Source organism: Lissotriton vulgaris, chromosome 5, assembly GCF_964263255.1.
Source record: "Lissotriton vulgaris chromosome 5, aLisVul1.2, whole genome shotgun sequence".
Lineage (NCBI taxonomy): Eukaryota > Metazoa > Chordata > Amphibia > Caudata > Salamandridae > Lissotriton > Lissotriton vulgaris.
The window spans coordinates 1,737,468,048-1,737,483,506 of NC_141693.1; the positions used below are offsets into that span (position 1 = coordinate 1,737,468,048).

The window sequence follows — 15,459 nt, forward strand, 5'->3', positions numbered from 1 at the left end:
GCTTCCCGCAGTACAGGTGAAGAAGGTAAGGTGGCCTTCTGCCAGTGTTCAGTGAATCGGCCTTACGCTGGTGCACTCTAGTAGTCTGGGCCAGTGCGTGGTGGTAGGCCCGCAGAGCGGTGTCACACTTTCCTGCTGCTGTCCTAGGTCAGTTGCCCTGATAGCCAGGTCCTGCAGTCCACCGTCCCCTGCACACCGCCGGGCACACCGCCCTCCGCAGGGCGTTGCACCGCGTGGAATCCCAGTCGCGGCTCCAGCAGTCGACCAGTGTGTGGGCCAGAGGAGCTCCTCTCGTCCTCCCGTCCGGGCCCCAGTAACAAGATGGCGCTCAATAAATGCTGATGAAGCCTGCAGGGGGGGGCCCGGAGCAAGAGGCGCCTGTATCTGGTGTCCGGTGCTGTCCGCCCCACTGACCAGGGCGGCACAGCAGAAAACGGGCGTCTAGCCCTCGGCGTGGATTCAGCTGGTCAGCCGGGTGAAGGGAGTCTCCGCCCGATCCGTAGGGCACCCAGCAGGATGGCCGTGCAGGGCCCCGTTGCGTAGGCGGGGGCCGCAGGGTCGCCGTGTTACCAGGACACCCCTCCACAGGCGAGGTCTGCTGCCGGTTTCCGCCTCGGGAGTCCGGCACGGAGTTGGTCCGTCCGCGCCAGAGGCTATGGGGTGGCCGGGGAGAATGTCTACTCGAGCCCGGGGCTTCACCCTGCGCAGTAGGCCGCTTCCAGAGTAGCCGCGCCGAGCGTCAGCAGAGCGGGCGGATTGGAGAAGCACCGCTCCGCTTCCAGGATGACACCCCCGGGGGCCTCCGGTGCAAGTATCAGGTGGGTCGCGGTGGGGGAAAGCAGGATAATCAGCTTGTTTTGAGGATTACGGACGGAGCTCTCGGGCTACACGTCCACCATCTTCGGCTTCAGGCCACGCCCTTCGCACCGAGAGAAGCCATGGTGGAGTCGGCGTCGGCATAAACGGCAGGAAAGGAGTCGGAGCATAAGCTTGCGGCACACCCAGATTAAAAGCCAATGGACCCATGGGACCAGCCGGCGCACCAGAGGGGTACATTGCTCTCGCATATACGCCATACATGTCATTTAGAAAATGCGAAGGGTCCTGACCAGGACCAGGAAATTGAGGGTACGAACCTACCAGCTGCTCCTGAGGAGGCTGCACCGAATTAGACTCCCCCTGTACCTCTTGTTCCTCGGGATGATGTACTGGAGTCGTCGAGCCCTGAGGAACTTATTCTCCTTCATCATGCACCGAAGACTGATCCGGAGACGGATTTGATTCCGGAGCCGGTGTAGGCTTCCGAGATTGTAAAGGCGTGGCCTCAACTTCAGGATTACGAACTGGAGAGGTAGATATCATGCCCTTACGATATTCCAGAAGATATCTTCTTTTTCGAGTCCGACTCCCTGCTGGAATGATGTCTCGAACTGTTCTTTTCCTCTATGCTTTTTTTTTTTGATGAACCAGAAGCATGACCCGAAGCCGACTTCGAAGCCGACCTCGACCGGGACCTCGACCTAGACTTTGACCTCGAGCATCTTGATCTTTACCTCGAAGCTCTCTTGGTATCCTTACCCTTCATTTTGGCAACAAGAAGTTTTGCCTCTCGTTCCCGAAGAGCCTTTGGGTTCATTTTAAAACAGGATCGACAACCCTTGACGTCGGGATCCAAACGCAGACACCATAGACAGTCACCATGAGGATCGGTAATGGACATCATCCTCCCACACGAATTCAATGGTTTGAATCCTGTCTTCCTCGATGACATCTCAACAGAAGACAGCAACGCCAAACAGATACAGAAACCAGAAAAAATTAACAAGGTTACTATCCGTACAACAGAAGATCCCAAGAAACCGTTAGCGTCGACGACGCAGAAAAAAGGGAATTGATGTCATCACGCCGACGTAGGCCTAATAAGGAGTCAGTGACGTCAGTCGGAGTCGCGTGCAAAACCGTGCTCCTATGACTTCGTCCACGCCGGCGTGCTACAAAAGAATTTTCCGAACGTTGCTGACGCAGGGGATATTCGAAAGGTGAAGAATCCACTGGCAGATGTATCCATCAGAAGATGTACTACTCCTTATCTACTTCATCTGGCAAGCTCTGGTTTACATTTTTCTGCTATTAAAATATCTTTCAGCTGGAAGTGTCTGCAGGAAATCTCCATTACTAACCTCCTTCTTTAGACTGCCTGTAGTTACCATTTTTCAGAAGGTGTTAAAAAGGTATTACCTGTTGTTAAGTCCCCCCGTAATACAAAGTTAGATATACAAATATGTATAAGTCAAAATCGCTTTGGGATGCCCTCACGTGTGCAGAACTAGTCCGTGCTTATGACTATTGATGATGCCCTAGAAGAAAACACTTTTTTGTCTCTTAAGTGATTAGCTATCTCACCAATTCTGAACTATGTTTATATTTTACAAGCCTTCAAGAACATTTTATAAATGGCTTATGGTATTATACCGCATGTCAAAGACCTTAATGTACACCCTAGGAAGAAAAGATGTTCTCGTCAACTGATATGGCTTGCTACAACACACCTGCTAATTCACAGAAATCAAAATATAAACTGTCCATTATAGTGTTGATTACGGAGACTTAAACGATTTGGTATTCTTTTTAAGTGATTTCAGCTTTAGACTTTATCTGGGGTAAATCCACAAAAAGAGCAACATCTTCCCACATTAGTCAGTTGTCCAAAAATCATTGATGCATAGGTGGCTTTAATAGTTGTGCAGTGAAGGAGGAAGTTGATGGAGCAGCATACCAAGTCTATAATAATCTGAATCCAACGGTGGTAGGTTCCACTACTGTAGTTCAGTTGATGAAATTAACACGTATAATTACGAATTTGTGAATTAAATCTTAGGAAGTAGATACAAATATATTGTAGCTATGCCGATCTCAATAGCGTACCTCAGCAAAGGTAAAACTAAATTCTCAGTTGGTTCTATTTTTTATGACCAGTGGGTGTGAAGGTGGAGGCATGCACTTCCAATGAAGTTTACTATTAAAGTGGTAGCAGTGAGCAATACATGTTGCTTATCCCAATCATAAATTATGTGTGGTAGTATTACTAACAAAATAGTAGTAGAGCAATCCGCCACTTTTTAGACAAAAGTTGGTACTCTCAACACAAAACACCCTGCTACGAAAGATGTTGTATACAAGTCCAGTAGGACCGATTAATCTAAAACAAATAGATCTGATAGGCTGGAGCACACAGGAGAATGACAAAGTTATAAAGTAATGATTAGGCAGTGACCATAGTAGTTTGTGGTCTCAATTTGATTGTGGGCTTAACATGGCCCAATGTTCGTACACTTCCAAAGCACATCAACTACCCACAACTTTGGATCACTGCATACTACAAATTACCATCCCAGATGTAGACTATCAGATTTGTATTTTGAAGCACTTAGACAAACCATGTGTTGGGTGTTTTGTCATTACTAGGCTGTTAACTATCAGTTGTCGTTGCCTCTGGCATTTACTAGTTTACCAAGGAAAAATAAAACTTCGGCTGCTTGAACTATGGACACTGAACTGATTAAAAATTAATTCTCCTGTTTGTTCCCACGTATTATATCCACCAACAATAAAGTTTAACTAAAATAACTAGGTTCCCTGGATTTAAACAGGTGTGCTCAAAGTAATGGAAACTTCCACCACTGTAAGCCCTGCTGAAAATGTATTCAACCTACTCCGATCTTACACAGATCCTGGAGTTCAGAGAGAGGAGTAACACAATGAAGGAATCAAGAGCCGACCAAAAGCACATGCTTTATTTTGAAGTGGGAAGAGAAGCTGGTAACATCGCCTCAGAGGGTATTGCAACAAGCCAAATGCAAAACCATCTCCAACAGAGAAATATAATTAAATGTTAAAAGAAACATATTCAGCAATGTTTCAAAGGGATGTTGCATTACTCCTGTAAAACAGATTTAAGCGCTAGATTACCAAGCATTGGAGGTAAATGAAGGCAAAACCATAGGGGAGTTCACCATAAGCAAAATATCACGTCCACCAAGGAAGGGAACATTACCAAACATTTTCTTGAATGTCTGTAGGTTTGGCAAAAGTGCAGTGCCTTTCTACAAGCATTTGCATTGGGCCATTTGAACAGTGACACAAACCATTCACTCTCATCCAGTACACAAACTATGCACACCTGCTCTCAAACACTCTAAAATGCATGACCTATTTTGCAGAAACATCCTTGTAGGCAAACAACACACATTCAATCTCGCACACTTTGTAACCGAAACACCCACACACACACACACAACCAAAAGGCAGTTCTGGGAATAATGTTTAAACCAGCCCTGCTCCCTTCCCTTCTCTCTTTCTTGTGCCTGCTATTAGTTGCCTGGGGGACGTGGAGAAAGTTAGCAAGGGCAGAGGCCCTCTGCTATCAAAAGCAGGATTTCAATGGCTCCAGCCCATCTGAGAAGTGCACGGTGGAATAATACATACACACCTTCCCCCAAAACCCAATTCCACAAAATGGATGTTTGTGTAATCATTTACATAATTGCTAGGCCAGTCCTGATCAAATTGTATATTCAGGAAGTAAGGTCAACAACCATTTTCCCCTCAACTACTGGCACAGCTATGACAAAGGCACAAACGTTCCCCATGGGCTTGCCTCAGGCAATTTCTAGCCAACAAAACCCAAGACCTCAGCTGCAAAACCTTCTGACACAGAGCGATTCAGTTGTTTATCCTCCAAACGAATTTAAGGGGAGCAACTCACAAAAGTACTTTCACAAAATAAAAACGAGGCTTACTGCTTCCGGTACCTCACTTGCAGAAAATGTCAGGCTGGGAATATCAAAGACACAAATAGTGCCACATTCCAAAAGTAGCAAAGGCCATTGTATGGCTTTCAGAAAATAATCAGGTTGATCAATTGCTGGAATTGACTACTAGAAAATCCTGTGATGAAAGCATAATGATTCCAGTGCATAACTTTAATACTGTCACTAGTAACAGATCACAATCCTGGTTTGCAAAAACGGAGTCTGGTTGAGCGGGATGCTGTAGCGCAGCACGTTTCATCAGACCTTGCAAGGACATAAATATTCTAGAACAGCCTATGAGCATGTGAATGTACCATCAACAAATATACAAATCTCCACTTGCTGGTGTAACAACAACAATAAACAAGCACAGGAAACTTTGGATAGATTCCACACCATGACCAATCAAATTGGGACACAATGAGGTTACGGCAAAAGTAAAGATCGTAAAAATGTTGCTAAGTGAAAACTGTGGTCCTCGTCTGCACTTAACTCTTTTGGTAAGTTGCTTGTGGGGGATTGTCATCCTCATACATAAGCAGATCTTGTCCAGTGATTAAAAAACTCAGAACAATCAAAAGGGAGAGAAGAACATGAAAAACAAAAAGACATCACAGCTGAATAGTGACATGAACATGAGGGTTAATGTAAGTTTAGGCAGGGTAAACAATTATCGCCACACTCCATGAGCCACTTCAGTAAAGTCTTTCAGGTCCACGACAATCCAAATATTGAAACCTCACTGAGGCCAAAACGCAACACTTCCAAGGGTAAGCAATTCTTGATTGAGTCCCAAGGTTCACGGGTCCCTTCAAAGGGGCATTTACCAGCCACAGAATTGTTATGCAGCCCAGAATGCAAAGCTGCATTAGTTTCTGAATAGTAAAAGGTTATGTTCCCTTTGGCGGTGTCCACTTCAAGCAGCTAGGGTCCATGGACTTGTTGCTGTTTGACCTCTTTGCATCTTTTGCTGCCCACTCATCAATCAGGTCCTGAAAAAAGATTCACAGGTTATATACGATTATGTTAGCTCTGATAACACCAAACTGGCTGCACCTTTAGTCAGTGGCACAGGACCACTGTTAAGACCACTAAAACCCTCATCCAATAAACACAGCCTATCAGCACCTTGTATTCCTGTGCAAAAATGGAAAACTACTATCAAGTGTTTGAGTCATAACATTAAAAGTAGCTATTCTTCAAAGTCTACGCTTCAATTTCATGTGTTTCATACATGACTTGTGATCATGTCTCCAAAAACAAAACGCACACAGAATGCTTTAGATTACAGTATTTCCCCCATCTGAAACCATGTCAGTTGCCTGCACTTTAATATTTGCTTCGTTTTGAGTTTTCAGTCTGCTGCTTTCATGGACTGAGGAAGCAAGAGGATTGCATATGAATCTGTGACACTAAAAGCTGCAACCAAGTAATTAACTTATGGAGGTGGGCACACCTGTAAATTACAGCAGGAGATTATGCGCTCACTAGCTGCACAGAGTTTCTCTTGGTTTTAGTGTAGCCCTACGTGGAAAGTTTATCATGTATTAGACTAAGACCTACCCATGAGAGGCAATAGAATCGGTTAACATTCCATCACAAGATAAGACCCTCCTCTGCCTACGGCTATCTGGATTTAATTGCCACCTTAAATACTGATTATCACTTCAACAAGCATTGTACAAGATGAACAAGATACTTACCTTCGGTATTGGCTTCTGGTAGAGACTCTATCTAGCTGCAGATTTCTTATCTTAGAATTATCCAAAGGCATCACACTGGATCTGGAATTTCTTCTGTGATCAGTACCCCAGCGCACTGGTAGATGGCCACGTTTGGCACAGCAAGTGATGTGCTCGGTGCCTATATAGGTGCTACCCCAGCGCACTCCAGTCTGTTCTTTTCTTTCTGTGCCAGTCATCGCAGATAAGAAGAGCTACCCCCAGTTACTATTTTCCAACCCTTTTGTCAAAGATTTTTGAGACATCGTCATCTGGTGTGGCAGGGATGTTTGCGGGGAAGGCTGGTTTCAAGCCCTGTGGTGCCTGCAACAGGCAAATGTTGGTGACTGACCCACACCTAGTCTGCGTCTGGTGCCTTGACTGCGACCATGACACCCAGACCTGCATCGACTGTCGCGCCATGCACCCCAGGGCCTTGAAAGTGCGGTCCCTCAAGCTTCTTGCCACCAGATGCCATTAAGTCTCTATCCTGGTCGAAAGGATGGTACCGGGATCGATCGCGCAGACACTCCAAGCGCTAGTCATTGCAATAAATCGAAGTTGTTTGGGTAAGTTCCACAAGCATAAAAAGAACAAGTCAAAGATGTCTTCAACTTCTCCCCGTCCATCGATGTCATCTGATGAGACTAGAGAGCGTTGGCATTCAAAGCCTGGTCAGCGGTTGAGTCTGCACATGGGCCATCTCCATGCCGGCACAAGATTCTAGGAGGCAGAGCAACCCCTCACAACGCTCTTGAATTATATGAGGCCATGCACCTCATATTGTGGTGTCCTGCCCTCGCTAGAGTGCAGGCTCGGAAGGTAACCCCTTCTGGTCGTCTGCCGGCAGATTCGCTCCTGGTTCCTTGGACGGATCGGGGCCGGCTCTGGTCGAACCACCTCGACCTTCCCCAGCACTGGCTCCACTGCCAACAGCGCCATCCCCATACTCATCCCTGACACGGAATCAGATGGCCGTTGTCCGATGCTGACTGAAGGCATTGCATCTAGACCAGAACCTGTACTCTATTCCTATGCTCTAAGACTTTAAAATGACTGGGAAGGACCACTGAACCTTGATGAAAGCCAGCCCCTGAACGTCACATATGACACCTGATGTGAGGATTTGGCGGATGCCAGTGGAAAGGACAGCTCCCCAGATACTGATACTGGCTTGGTCTCTTCCCCTACCATGGCTATGCAGGAGGAATCCTTATTTGCTTTTGTGGTGAGGAGGGTGGCCAAGGTCCTGGACATACAGCTGCCCTCCATGGCTGTCAAGATGAATATCTTGACTGAAGTGCTCCTTCCAGGAATCACCTCTTTCAAACAGCTTCTCTCATTAAACAAGCCCTCACAGAAATTCTACTCATGGTCTGGTCCATGTTCCGTGTATAGGACAATTTCTTCTGGCGACCATCCTGTCCCAGGTTACTTCAATTTTTTCATCCAGCGCCCCACCCGAGACCTTGGTGGGCCAAGCCTCCACCTCCAGAGTAAATCCTGCCGTCACTGGATCCATAAGAGAGCCTCATTGGCGTGATGACATCAGTTCCGCCCTTTTGTCTGAGCCCCCGAGGCACATGGATGGATCAACATAAATAGGTAAAGTATACACCAACACACAGTGTGAAATAAATGCAAAAAGCATGAACAATTAAACATTTCCATTGGAAGAAACAACCATAACATAACAAGATTGCAGGTATAGAAGAGTGGACAAACGGGGAGGCGGGTGGGTCAGTGAAGAATCCACAGGCAGAAAAAGTGTTACCGAAGGCAACTTGTTTTTCTGATGGATACATCTGCCAGTGGATTCCTCACCTTGTGAATAGAATCCCACAGCAGTCCCCTTTCCCGGAGGAGGGTGTTCACTCCCCTATACCAAGAAATCCTGAAGGACAGAACGCAAAAATGGCCTTCCCTCCTCACTTCGGAATCTAAGCAGTAATGTTTCGCGAAAGTGTGGAGGGAGGCCCAAGTTGCAGCTCTACAAATGTCCTCTACAGGTACACCCCTAGACAAAGCAGAAGTAGAAGACACTGCTTTAGTAGAGTGAGCTCTTATACCCTCTGGAGGTTCCTTACCAGCCAGGGCATAGCAGATCTTGATGCACAAGAGAATTCATCTGGAAAGTGTGCGCTTGTGCACCGCTCTTCCTTTCCTGCAGCCAGCAAATCCAACAAAGAGCTGGTCGTCCACACGATAGTCTTTAGTCCTATCGAGATAAAAGCTCACCGCCCTTTTAGGGTCCAGACGGTGAAGCTGCTCCTCCTCCTTGGTGGGGTGAGGGGGAGGATAGAAGGTAGGAAGGGTAATGGACTGCCCCAGATGGAAGGGAGTTACCACCTTAGGCAGAAAACCAGCCCTGGTCCTGAGTACCATTCTTTCAGGATGAATGGTAAAGAATGGAGGCTCGAAATCAAAGCTTGAAGCTCACTTACCCTTCTTGCCGAGGTAATTGCAACAAGAAAAAACAGTCTTAAAAGACAGTAACCTCATGGGACACTTGTGCAAGGGTTCAAAAGGAGAACCCATCAAGTATGTTAAAACAAAATTTAAGTCCCATTGAGGCACAATAAATGGAGTAGGAGGAAATTTGTTGGTAAGACCCTTAATAAAACATAAAACAATAGGTGACTAAAACAAAGACGGCTGATCCGGCAAGCAAAGGAATGCTGACAAGGCCGATAAATAACCTTTTACAGTAGCCACAGCAAAACCCTGCTGGACTAGATAAAGATCAAAATCAAGTATGTTGGATAAACAGGCCCTTAAGGGGTCAATAGATTTCTCTCCACACCATGAAACAAATTTGGCCCACCTGTAAGAATAAATTGACTTGGTGGAATGCCGCCTGGCTGATAAAATAACATCCACCACATCAGGCGGGAGAGAGAAAGAATTTAGATTGCCCCATTTAATCTCCAGGCATGAAGGTGTAAGCTCTGGAGGTGGGGGTGTAGAACCTGCCCCTGTGACTGCGAGAGGAGGTCTGCCCTGAGAGGGAGACCGAGCGGCGGGCACGAGGAGAGGTGGAGAAGATCTGTGTACCACACCCTTCTTGGCCAATCCGGGGCGATCAATATAACTTGGGCCCGGTTTTGGCAAATCTTCCTTAGAACCCGAGGAATCAAGGGTATGGGAGGAAACGCGTAAAGGAGTTGTGAGCCCCAACTCACCAGAAACGCGTCCCCCAACGCTCCCCGCATCGGATACTGGAGACTGCAAAATGACAGGCAGTAAGCGTTCGAGAGTGGCAAACCGGTCCACCCGAGGAATTCCCCACGTCTGGAAGACGTGATGAACCACCTCCGGATGAAGCCTCCACTTGTGGTCTGCAGAGAACTGCTGACAGACTGTCTGCAAGTACGTTCAGAACTCCGGCCAGATGATTTGCCATCAGTCAAATCTGATGGTCCTGAACCCAGGACCAGAGTTACAGTGCCTCTCTGCAGAGACATTGCAACCCCACTCCTCCCTGCTTGTTGACATACCACATCGTGGTAGTGTTGTCTGTCAGGACTTGCACCGACTGACCGCGAAGGAAAGGGAGGAAGGCCTTGAGAGACAAACGTATCACCTGTAACTCTAGAAGGTTGATATGAAGCAACCTCTCCTCCTGGAGACCAAAGGCCCTTGTTCTCCAGATCCCCCAGATGAGCACCCCACCCTAGAGTGGATGCATCCGTAATCACTGTGGCCACCGATGGAGGAAGATGGAAGGGCTTTCCTTGAGACAGATTACCCTCCACGGTCCACCAAGACAGATCCACACCAGCTTCTCTGGAGATCCTGATCGACTTCCTGAGATCTCCATTGTGTTGATACCACTGCCTGCGGAGGCACCACTGGAGCGCCCTCATGTGCCAGCGTGCATGGTTGACCAACAGAATGCAGGAAGCAAACAGACCGAGCAGGCGAAAGACCTTCAGGACTGGAACGATCGCTCCATCGTAAAACAAGGGAATCATTTCCTGAATGTAGAGAATACTTTGACCTGGAGGGAATGCTCGACAGACAGTAGTATCCAGTACTGCCCCTATAAACAGGTTGCACTGAGAGGGCACCAGGTGAGACTTAGGCAAATTTATCGAAAAACCCAATCCGTACAACAGCTGGGTTGTTACTTGCAGATGATGACAAACCCTCTCTGGAGACTCTGCTTTGATCAGCCAGTCGTCCAGATAGGGGAAAACTGGAATCCCCGATCTTTTGAGATGAGCTGCCACCACTGCCATCACCTTGGTGAAGATTCGAGTTGCAGTAGTAAGTCCAAACGGGAGGACCGCAAACTGATAATGTTGCGACCCAACTGTGAAACGGAGATACTTCCTGTGCGACTTCAGGATAGGGATATGAAAATATGCGTCCTGCAAGTCGATCGACACCATCCAGTCCTCTTGCTGCAGTGCTTGAAGAACCTGCGCCAGGGTGAGCATCTTGAACTTTTCTTGCTTTAGAAAAAGATTCAAGACCTTGAGATCCAGGATTGGACGTAACCTGCCATCCTTCTTGGGTATCAGGAAATACCGGGAGTAGCATCCCGGACCCCTTTCCTGCTCTGGAACCACCTCTATTGCGCCTTTTCTCAACAAAGTCAGGACTTCCTCCTGCAGGAGAAGAAGTAGGACCTCCGAGAAAGCCCCTTGGCAAGGAGGATAATTTGGAGGAAATTCCCGAAAGGGAAAAGCATACCCATTTTCTACAAGATCTAGAACCCAAAGGTCTGTAGTGACAGATTCACAATCTTGTAGAAAATGGGTAAGCCGACCCCGACAGGATCAGCATGATCCAGAATGCTGAATCTAGGGCTGCTTTGCAGTGGCAAGAGGGGGGGGAGGTAGAGGAAGAGTAGGTAGGGCTGACGACCTCGTGGGCGACCTCTGTTCCTGCTCCTATAAGATTTATATAGGGTGTTCTGCTGCTGCTGCTGAGGCTGCTTATAGGTCCGAAAGGACGAACTTCCAAAGACCCTGTACCTTCTATAATAAGAACCCCTAGACTGTCTGCAGACCCAGAGACTTTGCCGTAGCCTTGCTATACACTTAAACCTCTCCAAGGCTGCATCCGCCTTCTTTACAAAGAGACCTGAATCGTCGAATGGAAGGTCCAAAAGAGTTGCCTGGACATCTTGCGAAAACTCAGAAGATTCAAGCCATGCACTCCTCCTAGATGCCATTGAAGACCCCATTATCCTGGCTACAGAGTCCGCTGTATCAAGTCTACTCTGAAGCACCTGCTTTGCAGCTGCCCGAGTGTCAGACAAGACTTCATCAAAGTTCTTTCTGTCTTCCTCTGACAACTTCGGGCCAATTGACTTGCAGAATCCATTAAAGCACGGATATACCTGCCCAAACGGCAAGTGGCATTAGTGGATTAGAGAGCCATAGAAGCTGATGAAAATACCTTTTAGCAGCCTGATTCAGTCTCTTAGACTTTCTATCACCAGGAGTCTGCGGAAAAGCTCCAGCCGATTTCTTTGAGCATGCAGCTTGAATAACCAAACTCTCAGGTGAATGAAGAATCACTTGTATAGCGCTATCTACCCGGAGGCCTCGTAGCGCTTATGACAGAAGACTAAGTTAGCGCGGGCTCGGGTAGATCAGCAGGAGTTGGCAAACAAGTGGGTTTTCAGGGCTTTCCTGAAGGAAAGATGATTAGTGGTCCCTCTCAAGGTTAGAGGAAGAGTGTTCCAGAGCTTAGCCGCGGTGTGTGAAAAGGAGCGGCCTCCCCAACGGGCTCTCCTAACTCTGGTAGAGGAGGCCAGCTGGAGGGTCCCAGATCGAAGGGAGCGTGACGGAACATAGGGAGTAACAAAAGGCTGTAGGATTGCAGGGCCCAGGTGATGAAAGGCTTTGTGAAGAGTACACATAGCCTTGAATTGCACTCTGGCCGCTATGGGGAGCCAGTAAAGTTCCCTTAGGGCATTCCTTGCTGATTGCCAGCGGGGGAGGTTGTAGAGCAGGCGAGCTGCACTGTTTTGGGTGACTTGGAGCTTATGGATAACAAAGGAAGGGGCTCCCATATAGAGGACATTCCCATAGTCCAGGCGAGATAGTATGAGAGCCTGGACTAGGATCCTCCTTGCCTGAAATGGAAGCAGAGGGAGCACCTTCCGCAGCATCCTCATCAGTCCAAAACAGGTGGCTGCGGTCTTTGTGGCTTGAGCTGAGAAATTCAGGGCAGTGTCAAGCCAAACTCCCAAGCTTTTTATTTGGTCCTTGGGGGCTGGGGACGGGCCCAAACATGGTGGCCAGATGGAAGCAAAGACAGAGGGGGAGGGGTTACCTAATAAGATAACATCTGTCTTCTCCCGTTGAGTTTTAAACAGGAAGATTGCATCCATCTGGCAACAGCCTCAAGACAGGGGCCTAGGGTGTTGGACGACACCTCCGTGTGGTCTAAAGAGACCATCAGTTGGGTGTCGTCCGCGTAGGTGATAATACGCACACCGAAGGGTTGGACAATCCTGTCGAGGGGTTCCATGTAGGTGTTAAATAAGGTGGGGCTCAGGGAGGAACCCCACACCTGAGAGGATGTTTAGGTGACACTGCCTCGCCCTCGAAGACCTGGAAGAAGCGGTCAGTCAGGAATGATGTCAGCCAGTCCAGAGCCGGGCCCGACACGCCCATGTCCGCCAGACGTTGTAATAGCGTGACATGGTTAACCGTGTCGAACGCGGCGCTGAGGTCTAATAAGATGATGGCAACTTTGCCACCCTGGTCTAACACTGCTCTTGCTTCCTCTGTTACCGCTAGGAGGGCGGTTTCGGTCCCATGTAGGGGGCGAAACCCTGTCTGGGAGGCACGTAGAAGACTATTTGACTCCAAATAGTTCATCAGAGTGTTATTTACATGCCTCTCCAGCAGTTTGCTCAGCCAAGGGAGCAAGGAAATAGGACGATAGTTCGCCAAATTGGATTGGTCGAGACTGGGCTTCTTCAGCAGGGCCCTCACCATCGCGCACTTCCAGGGGGGAGGTACGGATTTAGAGGAGATGGAAGTGTTGAGAAGGTCCAGTATGACCGGGCGAACTATGTCCATGGCCTTAATCAGAATCTGAGGGAGAGCCTGAAGTGACTTTGGAGATAAGCTTATCCAGAGCCGAAGAGTCTAGAGGTGGAATTGTGTCAAGCCTGCACGGAACTGCGATATCAGAAGTGGAGGGGAGGGGGGGGGGTCCAGGTCATTATTAACATCCCGAAAAGAAGAATATATATTCTGTATTTTCCCAGAAAAGAACTCAGCCAGTTCGTTGCAGCGGTTTTGGGCACCATCAGCAGAGGGACATTCCGCAGGGGGTGAGATGAGTGACTTGACAATTTTAAAAATCTCCCTTGGGGCGTTAGCGGCTGCATTAATTTTGCTGCCGTAGAAGGCGGCTTGTGCCGTCTTTATCTCCTGTTTATAGAGCCTAATAGCGGCTCTATAATCATCCTTCCTAGACTTGGAGTAATCTTGTCTCCAGGCTCTTTCAGATTTGCGACAGGCTAATTTCATGGTCTTGAGAGTGGAAGTAAACCATGGGGCGGCTCTGGGTCATTTTATAAGCTTGGAAGCCTGTACAGGAAGGACCGTGTCAAGTGTGGTAGAAATCCACTCATCTAAATTGTTAGCTGCTATGGTGGAATTTGACACTTTCCCGGGTACATTTTTAACCAGGGCGGCTTCCCAGGCGGAGAGAGGAAGTGAGGACCATTTCCTGTCTCGATGTTTAACGGGGCCGCAAGTGGAGGGGGAAAGATTAGTGCGCCAAATGAAGGGAATTAAAAAATGATCCGTCCAGGGTAACGGGACTGGGGATTCGACCAAGAGATCGCTAATATTGCTGTAAATGTGGTCCAGCAAGTGACCTCTATTGTGGGTTGGAAGAAATCCCTTTTGTTGTAATTCTAGCGCGGAAAGATTGGAGCAGAGGGTGTTAGCTGCAGTATCATGGGGGTCGTCTAAGTGCAAGTTAAAATCACCTAACAAGGTGAAGTTGGGTGAGGACAAGATGATACCTGCAGTAATGTCCGTCATTTTAGTTATAAAATTATTGAGACCACCAGGAGGACGGTAGGCTAGGATGCCAGAAAAAGTAGTGGTGGGGGAAAAATCAAGTGAAAAGTGAAAACTTTCGCAAGATGGCATAGTTATAGGGGTAATTCGGCATTTGTAGCTGTCACGATAGACAATCGCCACTCCTCCTCCTCTACCAATCAGGCGATCTAGTCTCTTTAGCGTAAATCCTTGAGGGATGGCCCAGACAATAGCTGGATCATTGTCCATATGGAGCCATGTTTCCGTCAGGAAAAGTGCATGGGGGTTAAGGTCTTCGATCAAAGAGTGTAGCTCAGTGTGGTGTTTAGAGACGGACCTACAATTCAGGAGGAACATTTTCCAGTCCTGAGTGGGTGATGATGGACGAATAGAGGGGATGGAGGGACGCCAGTTACACTGTTTGCAAACATAATCAATCTGATAAGGAAGGTAAGTATGGACACACGTAGGGTTATAAGGAGGACAAAGGGCATGAAGCAATGAGGCATCGTAGGACAGCGAGGGGCCTACCATAATGAAAGAAAGAAGCTGGGCGCCAGGTAGCTGGAAGCGTCTGGACGCGGACTGGCGCAGACTGGCTTCTCTCTGGCGCCTCTCCGGCGCTACCGCTGCGCGTCACCGCTGCGCGGGCAACTGCGTAATAAAAAGGAATAGGCGGAGTTGGAGACTAGCGCGTCAACCCACCGAAAATGGCCGCCTCTGAAGGAGCAACCAGGAAGTGGTGCCGCTTGCCTCCCTCCACAACAAACAGCACTGGTTGCTGCGGTGGACCGGGGAGTAGGCGCGCCCAAATCAGGTAAATTAATACAGTAAAAGCAGTTTTAAAATGAGCTAAAGCAAAGCACAGATAGGAATACAAGAGCGCTTGTAGCAGTCCTACTT

The 15,459-nt window shown here is 48.0% G+C and overlaps 1 protein-coding gene across 9 annotated transcripts in view; it reads right to left on the reverse strand.

Annotated features, from left to right (window-relative positions):
• Positions 1 to 3,773: 3,773 nt before the first annotated feature.
• KAT7 (lysine acetyltransferase 7) overlaps positions 3,774 to 15,459 on the reverse strand; it is a 707,790-nt gene continuing 696,104 nt past the window's right edge. For all 9 annotated transcript variants that reach the window (XM_086923976.1, XM_086923975.1, XM_086923978.1 and 6 more), the window contains one exon: positions 3,774 to 5,803. In XM_086923976.1, coding sequence (XP_086780102.1) covers positions 5,702 to 5,803 — 102 coding nt within the window. In that variant the 3' untranslated portion in view covers positions 3,774 to 5,701. The remainder of the gene's footprint in view (positions 5,804 to 15,459) is intronic.